Source organism: Podarcis bocagei (assembly GCF_964188305.1).
Source record: "Podarcis bocagei genome assembly, chromosome: 3".
NCBI lineage: Eukaryota > Metazoa > Chordata > Lepidosauria > Squamata > Lacertidae > Podarcis > Podarcis bocagei.
In genome coordinates, this window is record NC_138127.1 from 55,887,711 (window position 1) to 55,903,867 (window position 16,157).

The window sequence follows — 16,157 nt, forward strand, 5'->3', positions numbered from 1 at the left end:
ACTGAGGAATTTTCATAAGGATGTTCCTTTGATGCTCCTCATCCTCTTTCTTATCTAGATTATGAGCTTTTTGAAACCACTTTGGCGCCCACAACCACCACAACCACTGCCACGACCACCACCACAGAAGCATTGCCCGAGTTCAGTGTGGTGGGCTCGGATCCTCTGTTAGAATATGACGCTGCTGGAAAGAGGCGTTTCACTGGTAAGCAATCAGTACGATTCAAAGAATCACGTGTTATCATGTTACTACTGTATCCTGTATGTTGTCACTAAGCAATGTGTTTTAGGAGGGAAGTGGCTATGAGTTATTTATTGCTTAGGATCTAGTGGCTAAATTATGGAAGCAGTCCCCCTTCTCAAAAGATAAACAAACCCTCAGTTAAAGAACCGTTGAGGGGGAAAAGACACATTATGTTCACAAGCAGACTGACACATGGTAAAAGATTTTGATGACGATTAACCTTTCTTTATAAGGGTGTTGTTCTCACCCCTTGATCATTTGGTCAGTATGCCAAATTCTAACACTACTTGGAAGAGAAATCAGCTGAAGAAATGCTGTCTTTAAGAAGAAGGAAACACATAATGCAGAAGAATGGTCCAAATAGGGACACTTAAGTTAGAAATAGTGAGTGTGTGCATGTTCCCACATTCTGATTGGGAAATATTTTCCTAAAATCAATAATCACGCCAGATGCAAATGCAGAAACTATTGACTTATAGGAAAAGAGATGGTCTATGCAGAAAGAAAGGTATGAATGGTTCTCAGTCCTACATTTGCACTTCACCAGGCAAGTCATTTTCCCTCTTTTGAAACTGATTCAGCTTCATTCTGCTCCAAAGTCAACCTTCCAGGAAGGGAGAAGCTAGAAAGTAATGAACTGAGTTTCATTAGATTTTCTTAGCAGAAAGCAAACCATACTCATAAGAGAGAGAACAAACATAGAGTCAGAGATATTAAGATATTAAGACACTCTGCATCTTGGTGTAATTGCAAACATCTGATCCCCTGTTGTTTGAAATGATGTGTATTTGTTTCATTAAAGTTTGCTACATAATGTGGAATAAAGCACTCCTTTGAATTTCTAGTTTAGGCCTATAAGGAAAAGCCTTTTTTAAGGTGGGGGAGGAGAGAGAAATCTTAAGATTTTGCGACAGTGGTCAGGACAAATCTTATCTCTGGGTTAAAAGTCCCATCGTACAAAAAGAAAAGTAGCTGAAGAAACAAAGAAGGAAGTAAACATTGGGGTGACAATAAAATTTCCCAACAGGGGTAACAGTTACAGATTCCTCAGAGTTCTCAATTGTGAGAAGGAATTGCTTTATTTTTATTTCATAAAATTTGTATACCGCTTGATTGTAAAAACCAAAAGAAGCATTTTACACAAAGCTCAATGTGCTTTTTTATGGGCAGGTGCTTGCAAAGTATGCACTTTGTCTCCTTTCCTCCTCACCCACTTCGGAAATAGCCAATGGAGGCCTCTGTGTCCTTGAAGGCCCAACTGGGCATTCTGCTTTGGGCTATCAATCTGTTTCTATTGTAAATTTTGGCAATTCACAACTGAATTGAGCAGCAGCGAGGCTTGCTTCTAGTGTGCTGTTCACAGAAATGGAAATGTTCACAGAAATGTTATGGATAGGCTTTGAAGTGTTGCTCCTCCTCAAACTGACGACAGACATTCTGCAGCCCCTGATTCTTCCCAACAGTGGTGATTGATGAGGGCTCTGCAGGGACAATGATGTAAAATGTCCACCCCAGAGTCCTTAGATGCCACTTGGCAGAGTTAGTGACCTAATTAGTATTTATATATATATATATAGAGAGAGAGAGAGAGAGAGAGAGAGTGTGTGTCATAAAATGGTTTTATACCAATCAAGACTTTGACTAGCTGTTCAGCTAATCTCTTTTGAGCAGTTGACTGGCCTCCCTCTCCTCTCCTGGACAGGGTTTCTCAGTCATTTGGGAATAGAGAGCCCTTGGAGTGTCTAAAGATAAATACATGACACATTCTGGAAAATAGCTCCCTGGAGGGCATGAAATCTAACAAGATAAACTAAGAACATTGCTCTTATATAAACATTTCAAGGCATTTAAGGGGAGAAAGAGGAAAAAATTACCCCTCTAGCAAAATCTGTAAACTGTCGCTGAATAAACATTTCCAGTGACTACAGTAAAACATCTTTCAACTTGAAGATGACCTTTGAGGGAATAAATGTGCCTATTAATTCCTGAGCAATGTTGGAGTGAGCATCATGTTGTTATAAAATAGAAATACAATTTATAGATTGTATGCCAAATGTTCATTCACACGTGTGTGGCGTTTTTTTTGAGGGGGGGAAAGACATTAATAGGCTTTGAGGGGGGCCAATATGGTTCTCCTCCATACCAATTTGTATTCCTTTTCTCTCTCTTTTTCTTTCTTTTTAGTGTGGCTAATGTCTGTTTGCTACCACTGTTTCCCCTGACTACTGCATTTTCAGTGCCATTTTATGTCCTCCTTTCCTTGAAATGATCCCAACCAATCAGTAAGTGCAGTGATGTTGCTGAATGCAGACGAAGCTGAGGCAGAGCGAAGTCAGTGCACCCTAAAGAGGTCACTTGGCTGAGCCAAATGATACAGGAACAGATTGCTTATCCTCTAAGTTAGCAGGCCACTTTAGAAGGTGCAGAGTCTCACCCCCACTACTATTCCCCAAAGAATACTCCCCAAATGATCATGCTCATTTCATACAGCCTCTTGCTTCTAGGTTGGCAACTGCCGGGGGAGCAAATAGAGTCCCTAAAGTGGCCAGAATTATCCCAGGGGCCACCAGTTGCTGATCCTTAGTATAAAGCATTAGTGCAACATCCCGCAGTGCTGCTGAGCGTCAGAAACAAACCCTAATAAGCACCAGTTCCTTGTTGCTCTCCATCTATTGCCATCAGAATATGGCTTAGTCACAATGAATATTTGCCATGCTGGTGGTTTCCTCAGCACTAGGTTTATGTGCCTTCTCATACCGCTCTAGGAGCTTTCCAGGTGGCATCACTCTGTATCCTTGAAAATTTTAGCAAATGGTAGGAAAATACACAAATTCTAAATCCAGGAAATGAATGTCTAATTTACAGTGTTTAAAAAACAAATGTATACTTTATCTGGTTTGCAGTTTCAATACACTGGAAAAAAATCTTTTGAACGTCAGGAATTCTTTTTTTAATAATCCATCTCTCTGTACAGACTTTTGGAGTGAATATTCTCTTTCTCTGTCTCTTCCAGCTCCTTATGTGACTTATCTAAACAAAGACCCAGCAGCTCCTTGCTCTTTGACAGAGGCACTAGAACACTTCCAAGTGGAGAGCCTGGCTGAGCTCATACCCAGTGACCTAAAAGGCATAGAGATGCGTCCTCAGAATGCCCCTCACAATATCACCATAGTAGCGGTGGAAGGCTGCCATTCCTTTGTGATTGTCGACTGGGCTAAGCCTACTCAGGGGGATCTGGTCACAGGTACAGTTATTCCATTTCTTGGCCATTAATATTGGACTGGGAACTGGTGGTTGTTTTGTCTTGCACTGCCTACCCAGAGCAAAGTCATTTTGCCCAGTGTAAAAGGAAGTAGTGGTAGATGAGGCAACTCTGAGCACCACTTCTGGTTTCTGATCAGGTGCAAGGTACAGGGAGCTCAGCACAGTGCGGGTTTGAAGAAGTATTTGGAATCAAACATGTTTCTAGCCGTTAATACTACAGTTGAATGAAACAGCAACCAATGTTCTGTTTCAGTTTTGGATTTATCCAGTGGCTGCAAAAAGAAATCGCAAACTACAAAACACCAACGTTATATTATTTGGTGTTTTAAAACTTGCTAACATATTAATGACCACATGCCAATGTCTCTGAAAATAGATTGATCTAGTTTAAGATTAGGTTAGTGGGTTGGTGATTTCCAGCTTTGTGAAAGCTCAAGAAAAGACTACCAGCTGCATTGGCTCAAAGCCAGCCGAAGAGAAAATAACATATCACAAATGCAATGTGGAATGTAAACAACTAATCCCAATGAAGTGAATAAAGAGCGTATTGTAAGCTGTGAAGGTTGCTGCTGGACATGGACAGGTGGAGCACCTACAAGGTAATTCTGATAACCTGTGTGAAGGTGTGTCTGTTTGGGAGTTGCCAGTAGGCTTAGCTTTCTGCTTCAGTGCAGAAGTAGAAGAAGTGTCAAAGAGTGTACTGTTGAAAGAAGTTAGGATGGGGTGTGAATTTTCCTGTGCTGACATCACTCCTCTCCTACAAAGAGTTGAAAGAAGGAAGGAAGGAAGGAAGGAAAGAAAGAAAGAAAGAAAGAAAGAAAGAAAGAAAGAAAGAAAGAAAGAGAAAGAAACTGCCAGAAGTTAAAGGAGAGGCTAAAAAAAGCCCTCTCCTTTCTTTTCACACCTTTTTCACCTCCCTGCCCCAATTCTGTAACTGAAAGTTCTTTTCAAATAAAATTTTGGCTGAGTGATATTTTTCAAATAGTTGAAAAAAGAAGGAAAGTCTTGATGGGCCTTTCTTGGCTTCAGAGGAACTGTCTCCCCTAACAGGATCTTTTTGCCCCTTGGTGATGGAGACAAAGGGCAGGTAGGGGAGTAAATAAGTGTTCAAATGGATGATGGACATATTCTCCCCTTTCCTTGGCAGGATATTTAGTTTACAGTGCATCTTACGACGACTTCATCAGGAACAAGTGGTCAACTAAGACTGCAGGAAGCACTAATTTGCCCATTGAAAACCTGAAGCCGAACACAAGGTACTGATATGTTTTCGGAATGTAGTTTGAAATTGTTTGTGGCCTAATGATAAAATAGGTACGTACCGTACTTTTCCGTGTATAAGACTATGTTTTTACTGTAAAATAATGTTTAAAGTATGGGCTCGTCTTATACACGGATAGTATCTCCCCCCCCCCCCATTTTCTTAAATTGGAGTCCCCCCAAATAGGGGGCTTGTTATACATGGGGGTGCCTTATAGATGGAAAAATACGGTATGTTAGTGTTAGAAATGGAAAATAATTTCACGAAAATAGAGTTCAGAAGTCACCAAGCCATTGAAAAACCATCCTTGTCACCCTCAAATTTCACCTTGGCTTGTAATGGCTCAGCACCAACTCTCTCATCTGCCAGTTCCCCTCCTCCCCTTCCTTTCATAATGTACCAAATTGTTAGAGATATATGCATGTGGGGTGGAGGGGAAGCAGTCTATGCTAAAGCTGAAGGCTGCTCACAAACCGTTGCAGAATTTCTTCCAATGAGAACTCTGGAAACATATTTTAAATTCCTTCTAATTCATTTACCGGGAGGTGGGGTGGATTCTATGATTTCCAGAGTTCCTGTTGAGTGTGGAGGGTCCAAGCATGCTCAGAAACCTTCATTGCTGAGAGCAGAAAAGTTATGGAGGGCCTCTCGGCTGCTCTTTTTCCATACTTTCCCAGACTTACAGGTTGGGTAGGAGGAAGAAAGAAAACTGGCAGATGAGAGGCCTACTAATGCTACAAAGCTGGAGAGGCTTTCAGCTGCCTTGCTGTCAATTGTGTGTGTGTGGCTTTTTCTAGCCGCCATAACCAATTTCTCCATATGCATTTCCCTAGATGCTAAGATCATCAGAGGCAGTCCTGCTTTGCATGCTGTTGTCATTTGAGAAGAAGGACCTTGCATATTGTAATACCTATCTTACAGTATGCCTTTCCTTGAGAGGTCCATTTTTTTGAATCCTTTAGGTGGTTAAAATGATTTTTAAAAACCTTTGAAGTATCTGGTGGCTGCTACTGAGTTTAATTGGTAACTCAACTACCCAAATCATTTGTTTTTTTATCAGTCTCTCAGTATAGCTGGGGCAGAATTATTGTGTTCAGTCTTGAAATTGTATTGGAATTGTCCTCCTTTTGGCACTTCTGAATTATAGCAATAACACACCCATACTGGGAGGAGATACAAGCAAAGATCTTGGCAGAGCAACTCCCGCTTCATTAATCTGTTCAAACAAAAGCAGTGACACCCAATATAGGGAAATGGGGCTTTATATGATAGTCCACTGGGTTTATTAAAGTCTCCATTAAAGTGAGTGTATCATCGTTTCAGTCAGAGATTACTGATGTCAAGCTGTTCCTTACAAACCAAGTGGCTTTTAATAGAGAAGCATGGGTATAGGAATACATAGGGGTGGGATGATTATTTTTCTTTGGCACAGAAACATGTGCACCACCAGCCAATATCATTTGTGTTTTCTCTGAACCCCACAGGCTGAAATAAATACATATCATAAAAATAGCTCCTTGACCACTGGCAATATTTCTGTAATTGGGCAAACACAAACTGGAAGATGGAGCTTGACTAAAACCATGTGTTCATGATTATGTCCATATTGTGAGGGGACTCTGATTTGGGGAAAGCAAGTTACCAAGGCCAGTTGTAGCTCTGAATAACAAGCATTTAGGATTGGGCATATGTATACCTCTCCAAAGTGGATTTCCAAGCTATCGTTTAGGTGAAAGTAAAGCTAAGAAAACTAGGATAGATATATTTCAATGCATTCAAATGCTGATGATTTAGCGAAATATATGCTAAAAGGAATACAACAACAATAGGTAGATGCATGGATTTCCATTGCTTTAATGTAAGATTTAAATGCTTATTATTGTCCTGCATTTGTAAATCCTAATCTGTTTGCAAGACCTTATATCTGAGGAACTGAACAACTCTGCAAGTCTTGCAAAGCCCTCTGCAGGTGCCTGCACATCACTTTTGGCTGAGCCATATATTTACCTGCTCCACGCCTGGGAACATATATCACATCATGGGGAGATGTAGGGGGCATAGTTAGGCTCTTGGGCTGGAGGTTCCTCACCTCTGAAACATAGGCGTGATCCTGTATTGTGAGCAAGACAACTACATCATTCAGTCTTCCAGTTGATGATAGGGAAGGGATGAGCACTTACTTGGAATTTAACAGGGTAACTGTCATATTGGCAGCTGTTTCTGTAACAGCATCCAGGCTATGGAGCACCTTCCCCATATATATTTACTGGGCACCAAATTTAATATATTTTAGGCACCAAGTGAAAGCTGTTTTATTTAGCTGAGCTTTGGGTGGGACTTAACTGTGGATAGTTCTTTAATTATGCCATTTATTCTGGTGGTTTCTGTTTGAGGTGGGTTTTGATTATTTTCTGTTTCATATTTGTATTTGGTTTGAAATATTGGGAATGTTATGTCTGAATGGAATATCCGTTGAACTCCTATATTAAGCTCACCAGGGAATGAACTTAATGGAAGTGAACTTCTGAGTAGACATGTATAGGATTATGCTGTTAGATCTTTTTTACCTAAGCTACCTTGACTACCATTTGATAGCAAGGTGAGATAGAAGCAAAGAATCATAAAGTTGGAAGGGACCCAAGGGTCATCTAGTCCAACCCCCTGCAATGCAGAAATCTTTTTTAAGAAAAGAAATCAAGGCCATATATCCAACTATATAAATCAGCATGATTTCACAGTGGTACCTCGGGTTACATACACTTCAGGTTAAAGACGCTTCAGCTTACAGACTCCGCTAACCCAGAAATATTGCCTCGGGATAAGAACTTTGCTTCAGGATGAGAACAGAAATCATGCAGTGACAGCACAGTGGCAGCAAGAGGCCCCATTAACTAAAGTGGTGCTTCAGTATAAGAACAGTTTCAGGTTAAGAACGGACCTCCAGAACGAATTCAGTTGTTAACCCGAGGTACCACTGTAGTATGTTTAGTACCTGATTCAACTCTCACCAACTAAAATTAAGGGCTCCTTTTGTGTCCAGTTCCTAGTTTCTCTCTGGTGCTATGAAATCACTTTTTAAAATGTGTTTTTAGAAACAGTAATTAAGCTGAGTGATGTTTTTAACATCTTGACTCTGGAGGGAGCCATGGTAGAACATTGCTGTTTGGAATAAATTCAAGCAGTTGCAGTTAAATTAAGCACTTGTTTTACACAGTTGTGTGGTGATGTATTTTCATAGGAGAATTAATTATATTACCACTTGCGTGTTCACATTCAAACACAACATTGCCTTGCCTTTCCAGCATTCTGGTCTATGACAGAAAGCTTCGAAGGGAAGATTTGTGATGGTGTCTTCTCTGGCTTTCCCGGAAAATAATTCATTTCCAGTTGTTGGAATTGGAAAGTGTATACAAATAGAATGCGATTTGCCAAATATGACCGTAAATCATTCAGCATTTCATTGGCTGCTTAAATTAACCCACAGCTCTAAGCCACAATATCTACATTGATTCTGGTGGTTTTTTTGTCCAGCCTGTGTCTGCACCAGAAGAGTCCTTGGGGCGCAAGCAAATCAGGATGAATTCCCATTTTCCTATAAGGACCCCTGGGGTAAAATAGTGCACATGTCTATCGTCACACATGGAAATGTGCAAAACTTTTGATTACAGGAGTGTATGAAATGGTGCATGTGTGAAATGGTTGTCAGGGTGGAACTGGATGCTATGAGACCTGCCACCACTCTGTGTGTCTCTCCCTTCCATCCAAATTACTTAAAACATTAGCAGAAGGTGCCATGAGTCGTCAGCACATTGTTCATTGCTTCTTCTCCCACCAACAGCCAATGAAGCAGAGTGGAGCAGCATGCGGGGCAATGATGTTACCTGCGCCACACATTGCATCAAGCTTGATGGTAAAAGGGGAAGAGGTACAGCAGTAGCAGTCAGCTCTGTGTCTCTTGTGACGCCTAGTTCCTCCTTCAAGCAATGATTTCAAAGCAGCAATATAAATAAGTGCATGGCTGAGTGCCTAGAAAGCAGCATGGGATTGCTATTTGTTTTCCATTTCAAAAAAAGAAAGAAAGTCCATTGGCAGTTCAGACTCCTGTTTTGTTGTGGGCAAGTCATAGGACTTGGATGTTAAGAGCTCCTGGCAAGCCTGAAGACTTCTAGCGTACGAGCCACTTGGAGCTCTCTTCTAGGATTTAAGCAGACCCAAGTGTTTGCATAATCACACCACTTAATTTTGTGCTCTCATGCATGGAAATTAAGCAGCTGTGCAGCTGCCAAGCGGCTTTCTCATCAACTCAGTCTCTGGTCTCACAAAGCTCTGTGGCCCATCTTCACATCCATTTAGAACACCATGAGGAAGTATTTGTGGCCCTTAGTGATTCCCATTGGGCATGGCTAAACTGCTCAGTCAAATAAACCTCACTCGGCTTTTTTGTAAATTAAATTTGGGGGCACTCTTTTCTCCCCTTAAAAAATATTGTGTCCATTCTTAGGAATGTAGGAAGCTGCTTGGTATTGTCCTCACTCAGAAGCAGCAGCTCTCCAGGGTTTCAAATTTTCCTTATCCCCTCCTGGAACTCCCAAGGATTGACTTTCCGCATGCAAGGCAGACACTTTGCCTCTGAGTTATCATATCAGAATCAACTGAAATATACTCAGAGTCGAGAGTGGATTTCATGCTCTTTATTCAGCTCATAGTGATGAGGAGGAATGAAAGTTTCCCCAAAATATCTGCTTTATATACATTATTTACACAATGGGCTGCACGTGATTGGCTAATTCCGGGATTCTCCTATAGGCCAATCAGGTTGTAGATTCACTTCTACCTGGAGCTGGATTGGGTGGCTCCTGTGGACCAATCATACTGCTGCATTGCTCTAGGACCAATCAGACTGCTGCATTCTGAATCCTATTGTTCTATGACCAATCAGACTGCTGCATTCTGAATCCTATTGTTCCAGGACCAATCAGACTGCTGCATTTTGGATCCTATTCAACTCAGTACATAACATCAACCATCTTGGCTCTGTCTTGTACCAGAGCCTGAGATTCTTGCAGTAAATATGTTATAATTTAGACCAGAAGCAGGCAACTTGTGGCCTTCCAGATGTGGCTGAACTCCCATCAACTTTAGCTGTTGGCCATGCTTTCTGGAGCTGATAGGAAGTGTGGCTCTGCAGCAACTGGGTGGTGACATCATCCCCGCCCCCGGCATAGACATTCATCATGGTGGACAATCATTCGGCAATAGCTGCTGCTAGAGAGAGGCTGTCTGCAGTGGTGCTGGGTGGACAGGCAGTCGCACCTGCTCCTTCCACTCTGAGCAAAAAGTATCCTCCTAGGTCACTTCAACAGCTCTTGCTCCTTGGTAGCTTTTGAATTCAAAGTGCACAGAGCCATATCGCCATCCCTCATCACTTCCCCAGATTTGGGGGGCATGAAAGGTGGCGCTGGAGGCCTTGGGCAACTTTTCCTCTCTTGCCATATACTACTTCAAAGGGATATGGTGGAGATAACATGAGATAATCCCCTATATAACACTCTGAGTTCCTTGGGGGCAAGGCAGCCTACGAATCTGATAGACAGAGAAATGAAATGTGGTGGGCTCCCATCCCAAGGTTAAGGGGATATAGCTGGTTGCTTTGAATCCTAGCTTGCACTCCTTGAGCTGCGGAAAGCCCATTCAGCCGCAGAAAAGAATGAGGGCCTATGTTTAAACCGCTGGTGAATGTTTCCACATTGCAATGGACTGTGTCAGGGAAACAAAGGGGAAGAAAAGAAAACATAGCTCTCCTCCGTTCCAAGCTTTTATGTGGTTTTCGTCTGCCACAGCTAGGATTACATGGAGAAGAAAGTTATGAGGGGGTTGTTTTTATTTTCCCTGCAGGCATCACACGGCCCTTAATTACATTCAGATCAGTTTGCAGACAAGTGGAAAAAATAATTAAACGTTGGTCATGAGAAAAGGAGATAGAAAGACTTGTGGCATAAAGATCTATAACTCTGTTGATGTTTGCTGTGTGCCAGATAGGGACAGAGGAATAATTCAGATGACACCATCTACTAAAAAACAAACAAACAAACAAACAAACAAACAAACAAACAAACCTTTAAGCAATCCCTTCTTCTTTGTGAGAACATAAGAAGAATCCTGCTTGATCAGTACAAAGCTGTCATCCTGTTCTCGCAGTGGCCACCCAGATGCCTATGGGAAGTTAGCAAGCAGGACATGGGTGCAAGAGCACTCTCCCCCTATTGATCCCTAGCGACAGGTATTCAAAGCCATGCTGCTTCTGACACTGGAAATCCTATCTGTCCTTGATGAATAGCCAATGATAGCCTTGTCCTCTATGAATTTGTCTACCCTCTTTTCAAGCCTTGGTGGACCCAACTGAATACATGCCTCCATTGTGAGAAATGCCCATTTCGTCCTACTCTTGGCTTCCGGTTCTTTAACTGGTTACCAGTCAATAAGATGTCTCCTCTTCCCAATAGTTTTGCTCATGAGGGAGTCTATCAAAAGCTTTTTAAAAGTCCGAGTAAACAGTGTCTACACGCACACCCAAACCACATGCCTGATGACACTTTTTGAATTGCTGCTGCTGCTGTGAGTGAAACTTGATTCTAGTATATTGGCCTTCAACTTGGCTTCATCTGAAGTGGTTCTCACCAGGTTAGAAATGCATAATGAAAAAAATGGAGTGGGTCCCAGGATACTGTACATGTTAGAGCTAAAGCTGGGTTTCAGGTCTGGGTTTCAGGTAGGTCAGAGTTTGATGATGATGAAGAAAACGAATAGCTTATTTTTCATTATTTTACAATACCCATAGGCATATGTAATTAATTAATACAGTGGAACCTCAGTTTTAGAACGTAATCTGTTTCAGATGACTGTACAACTTCCAAAACGTTCAAAAACCGAGGATCAATGGGCGGTTGGCAAAATCCATTGAAAAAATGGAGAAACGCGCCTCGGAAGCCATTTGACTTCTGAGGTGCGTTTGAAAACGGAAGCAATTACTTCCGGGTTTTTGGCATTTGGGTTCCAAATTGTTCGGCTTCTGAGACACTCGAAAACCGAGGTTTCACTGTACAGCAATATTTTTAAAAATCAAATAACCAGAACTATGCACTGAGTGGAATTCAAAGTACTGGTTGGACCTGGGTACCTGAAGATTTGCCTATCTTCTCCAGGTACCCTTGCTGAGTGGAATATGGCAGGTGCTTTCTTAAGGAAGCGCATCTCTAGGAAGAATATTCCACACTTGTTGCTCCATCACCAAGAAGGATAGCATCCCTGTCACCACATGCCAGGACTATAACTCAGTGACTATGAGGCTAATAAATAAAGGGCATAGGCATGTACAGAACACCTATACCTTCCCAGTGTTTAATACAACAGCATTCATTAGTTTTTGCATTATATTATTCCTAGTAATGGTGGTGGATGATTAATAAATGTAGATTATATATTGATATTTCTTGATTTTATTTCATTTACATTCCTAAGAAGTGGGGTAGGGGTCGATGACAACTTTATATGCTCGACAAGGGGTCAATGAATGCAGAAGCTTGTGAAACCCTGATGTAGACGATGCTGAGCTTTTTGGGCCAATGACCTAACTCAGCATAAGTCAGCTTTCTATGTTCCTAACAAGGGCAAAGACACCCAGAACAGGGTTATGAAGACCCTAAAGTATGAGCAGGTTCCTGAGAGGAAAGAGGAAATATACAGCAATAGGAAAGGAGCATGTCTATAAGACACACACAGCAAGGATGATCCTAGTTTGAAACCACCAAAAGTCGCCCTCCCAGGGTTTGCATAACCACTTCTAACCCCATGGATTTTCTGTCATATTTCCATTGGCACTAGAAGCAACGCAATGGAACACAATGGAATTTTTGGTTATTATAGCAAGTTAGTCCTTTTCTTTGGGGATATAAGAATACGCAGGGGATTAGCTTTTCAGATAGTTGAGGGTGGCATGATAGGACCACTATTGCATACTTCTACACACTCATTTCATAAAGAATCATATATTTTGTATTCTTACTGGGTTGTTTGTGTTTTTTGCAGCACATGCCATAAGCATTGTCTCCTCTATCATACCACCTTCCGCTCTCTGAAAAATGCCTTGTCTCCAGCCTCAGTAATAGCCTGGAGGCCTAGGACTCGGAACGGTAATTGTCTTAGGTTTTTCTAGGCAATGCAGCATTTAACCTAGTTAGAAGCTGAAAGGAATATTGCCAAGGGAAATAATCCAAGTTTTGGTGGCATTTTCCCTGCCTGAGCCAGTCAGTTAGGAAGGTCATGTGGTTTGAAGCCTTCAGGGGATGCTGTTCTTTTGGCAAAACTTGCATTTGGATAAGAAGCAAATGAAGTAGCCAAATCGATGCTGGTAATTAGAGAATGCCAGTGGTTTTTTCTTGTTGGGGTGGGAAGTGTGTGTGTGTGTGTGTCTGCAAGTGCAGGATCCAGCAAGACTTGTTTTAATAGCACCCAGTGACCTGAACTCACAGTATCCAGGTCTCTGTTGACTATGCAGCAGAAGGTGGTTCCCGCGCTGCTACTCTGACTCCTCCCTCAATACTCTGACCTATCACCTGGAGTTGCAAATAGAGTTCCTTGATGCATGTCAGGTGATAGATTTTCTGCAGCCTCCCCCTATTGGATCAGAGGGCCATTTATCATAGCACCCCCAATGCTCTATTCATATTAAAAAATGCAACATAAATTAAACAGTTCTCCAAGCAATATGTGCTTTGAGTAATTAGGGTTGGGGTTTTTTTTACTATTGACATTTTGGTTATGGTACAATAATAAAATGAGCAGATCATCTGGCCCATTGCCTTTGTACCATTCACAGGGTTTCATGCGGCTAGTAGTATATGCAATTGTAGTGACAACACAGTGGAAACTCTTGCTTCCATTGTTATTTTCTTTGAGTGTTTCCTGGTGGGTGGGGAATTCTGCATGCTGCTTAATCTTCTCTTGCCCTGTGTGAGGTGGAAGGAACCAGTATCTGGCTTCTCCAATGTGGTTGTAGTGGTTGGCTTTAGCTTGCACCTTTTGTGTTCTGATTATCTGTGAATCATTCTTCTGCACTGAGCATGAGTTTACAGCTACAGCTGTAGTATTTCTCCACTTCAGGATAACAAGTTACATGCTGTAGTGTATTTTCTGATGTTTTCTTTTTAAGCTCCTTTGTAATTTTGACAGCAGATTCAGCTCCATTGAAATTGACTGTTGTACAGGGAAGTAGTCGCATTGCGAAATTCCTAATCTTCGGTAAACTGGGGGTTTATTAAATTGATAGCTTGTGGTCCACTATTCAGAATCTCAGCCTGGACTGAGAAGTGTTTCAGTTAAACACATTGTAAATTTAAACAGGGAAAACAGGTAGAGAAAAATGGGACTCTATGTCGCCAACTGGTGGGGCAAAGTTCTATTGCATATAAAAAAGGTAAAAGTAAAGGACCTCTGACAGTTAAGTCCAGTCGTGAACGACTCTGGAGTTGCAGCACTCATCTCACTTTACTGGCCGAGGGAGCCAACGTTTGTCTGCAGACAGTTTTTCCGGGTCATGTGGCCAGCATGACTAAGCCGCTTCTGGTGAAACCAGAGCAGTGCATGGAAACGCCATTTACCTTCCCGCCGGAGCGGTACCTATTTATCTACTTGGACTTTGACATGCTTTCGAACTGCTAGGTGGGCAGTAGCTGGGACCGAGCAACAAGAACTCACCCTGTCGCGGGGATTCAAGCCGCCGACCTTCCGATCGGCAAGCCCTAGGCTCAGTGGTTTAGACCACAGCACCACCCGCGTCCCACTCTATCGCATATACAACACATATAAATCACTTTTTCTTTACCAGTCTAGCTGAGTCCAAAGTCTGCCAAGTCTGTAAACTGACACATGCCTTTGTCTCTCTCTGGTTACCTTTAGTATCTGGTAGTCTACCCAGTTACCCAGAACCTGGTATGAAGCAATTACTGCTACATTTTGGAAAGAAATGCATCTTGACCTTCCTTCAAGCCCAATAGTCCAGCTAGCTATAAATTCTGATCTGCACTATTGGAAATCTATAGGGTGCAGTATGATAGTTTCCTCATCATAATTGTGGACTTAGATCTAGATAAGCTATTTTACTACAATGTAAATTGTGACATTTCCTTGTATGGTGAACTGCAAGGGCCAATGCGCTTTAGATACTATGTCACACAGCGACTATCTGTTTGACATTTCCCTAACTTCATTATCATAAATGGATTTAGTGCCATTTTCATGGATGGTTGTGTTCTCTCTGCCCTTCTCTTTCTCTTCTTTAGGTATTACTTTAGAGTCCAAGCAAAGAATCCCTATGGTTACGGACCTATAAGCTCCTCAATCTCCTACATCACAGAATCAGGTATGGTTTCACAAATGTGAACATTTTACCTCCATGCTATGGAATTATGTTCTTGCTTTTAAAAACTTCCATTGATTTCAGAAAATCCCAGACTTTCACTAATTATATTTGTAAAGAACATGACCTGACATTCTTGCAGTGTTCCTCCCTGCTAATGTTTTCCCAACTCTGCCTGAAGCTACAGGGCAGGTTGCCATAGTTGAAAATCTAAAAATACACCATGAAATGTATAGAATAATATTGTTTAAGTCCCCTGAATATAACCAAGTGAGTAGAAAGAGTCCAGGAATCATTGTGATTTTTGGAAGGAATGAAGGAAGACTAGATTTTGATGGAAGAAAGTGGTTAAGGAACAGGTTACTATAGGACCCAATATACAGTATAGGCCCCAATAGTAGAGTGTAGGTGAAGAGAGAATTGAAGAAAAGAGAATTAGCGCCAAAGAAGACAACTGGCGGTGGGATGTATTGTAGACAAGGTTGCATTTCAAGGTCACTAAATCTAGCGGCAATGTCAAAGGAATTAAAGCAGAGACAGCCATCATGGTGCCTTCCAGTTGTTTTGGACTGCACTCCCATAATTTCTGACCACTGGAAATGCTGGCAGGGACTGATGGGCACCATGTTGGCTACCCCCGAATTAAACCATGCATGTGTTTGGAATTTCTGCCAAAGAATCAAAGCTCAAGAGTCAATCTTGATGGTAAATATGGGTCAGTCAGTACATTTGATGGCTGCCATTATCTCACCTCTGTGCTAATCCCACAGACAGGAAGTGCTCCCATTAGGTTGCTGGATGTGTGAACCAGCTCTATCTTTTGAAATAGAAAAGATGGAGACAGGGTGAATGGAGACAGGCTTGCTGGGCAGGCAATAAAGCAGAGAACAGGGACAAAGAAAACCCAGGAGCAAGATAATTTGGTGGTATGGGGGATCAGAGCAGAAAGGAATCTCCCGGGATCGTTCAAAAGT

General features: G+C 41.8%; 1 protein-coding gene across 1 annotated transcript in view; it reads left to right on the top strand.

Annotated features, from left to right (window-relative positions):
* Nucleotides 1-16,157, top strand: part of FNDC1 (fibronectin type III domain containing 1) — an 87,443-nt gene that overhangs the window by 58,976 nt on the left and 12,310 nt on the right. The window contains exons 12-15 of the mRNA XM_081187913.1: nucleotides 59-205; nucleotides 3,258-3,488; nucleotides 4,656-4,764; nucleotides 15,107-15,186. Of these exons, the coding sequence (XP_081044039.1) occupies nucleotides 59-205; nucleotides 3,258-3,488; nucleotides 4,656-4,764; nucleotides 15,107-15,186 (567 nt within the window). The remainder of the gene's footprint in view (nucleotides 1-58; nucleotides 206-3,257; nucleotides 3,489-4,655; nucleotides 4,765-15,106; nucleotides 15,187-16,157) is intronic.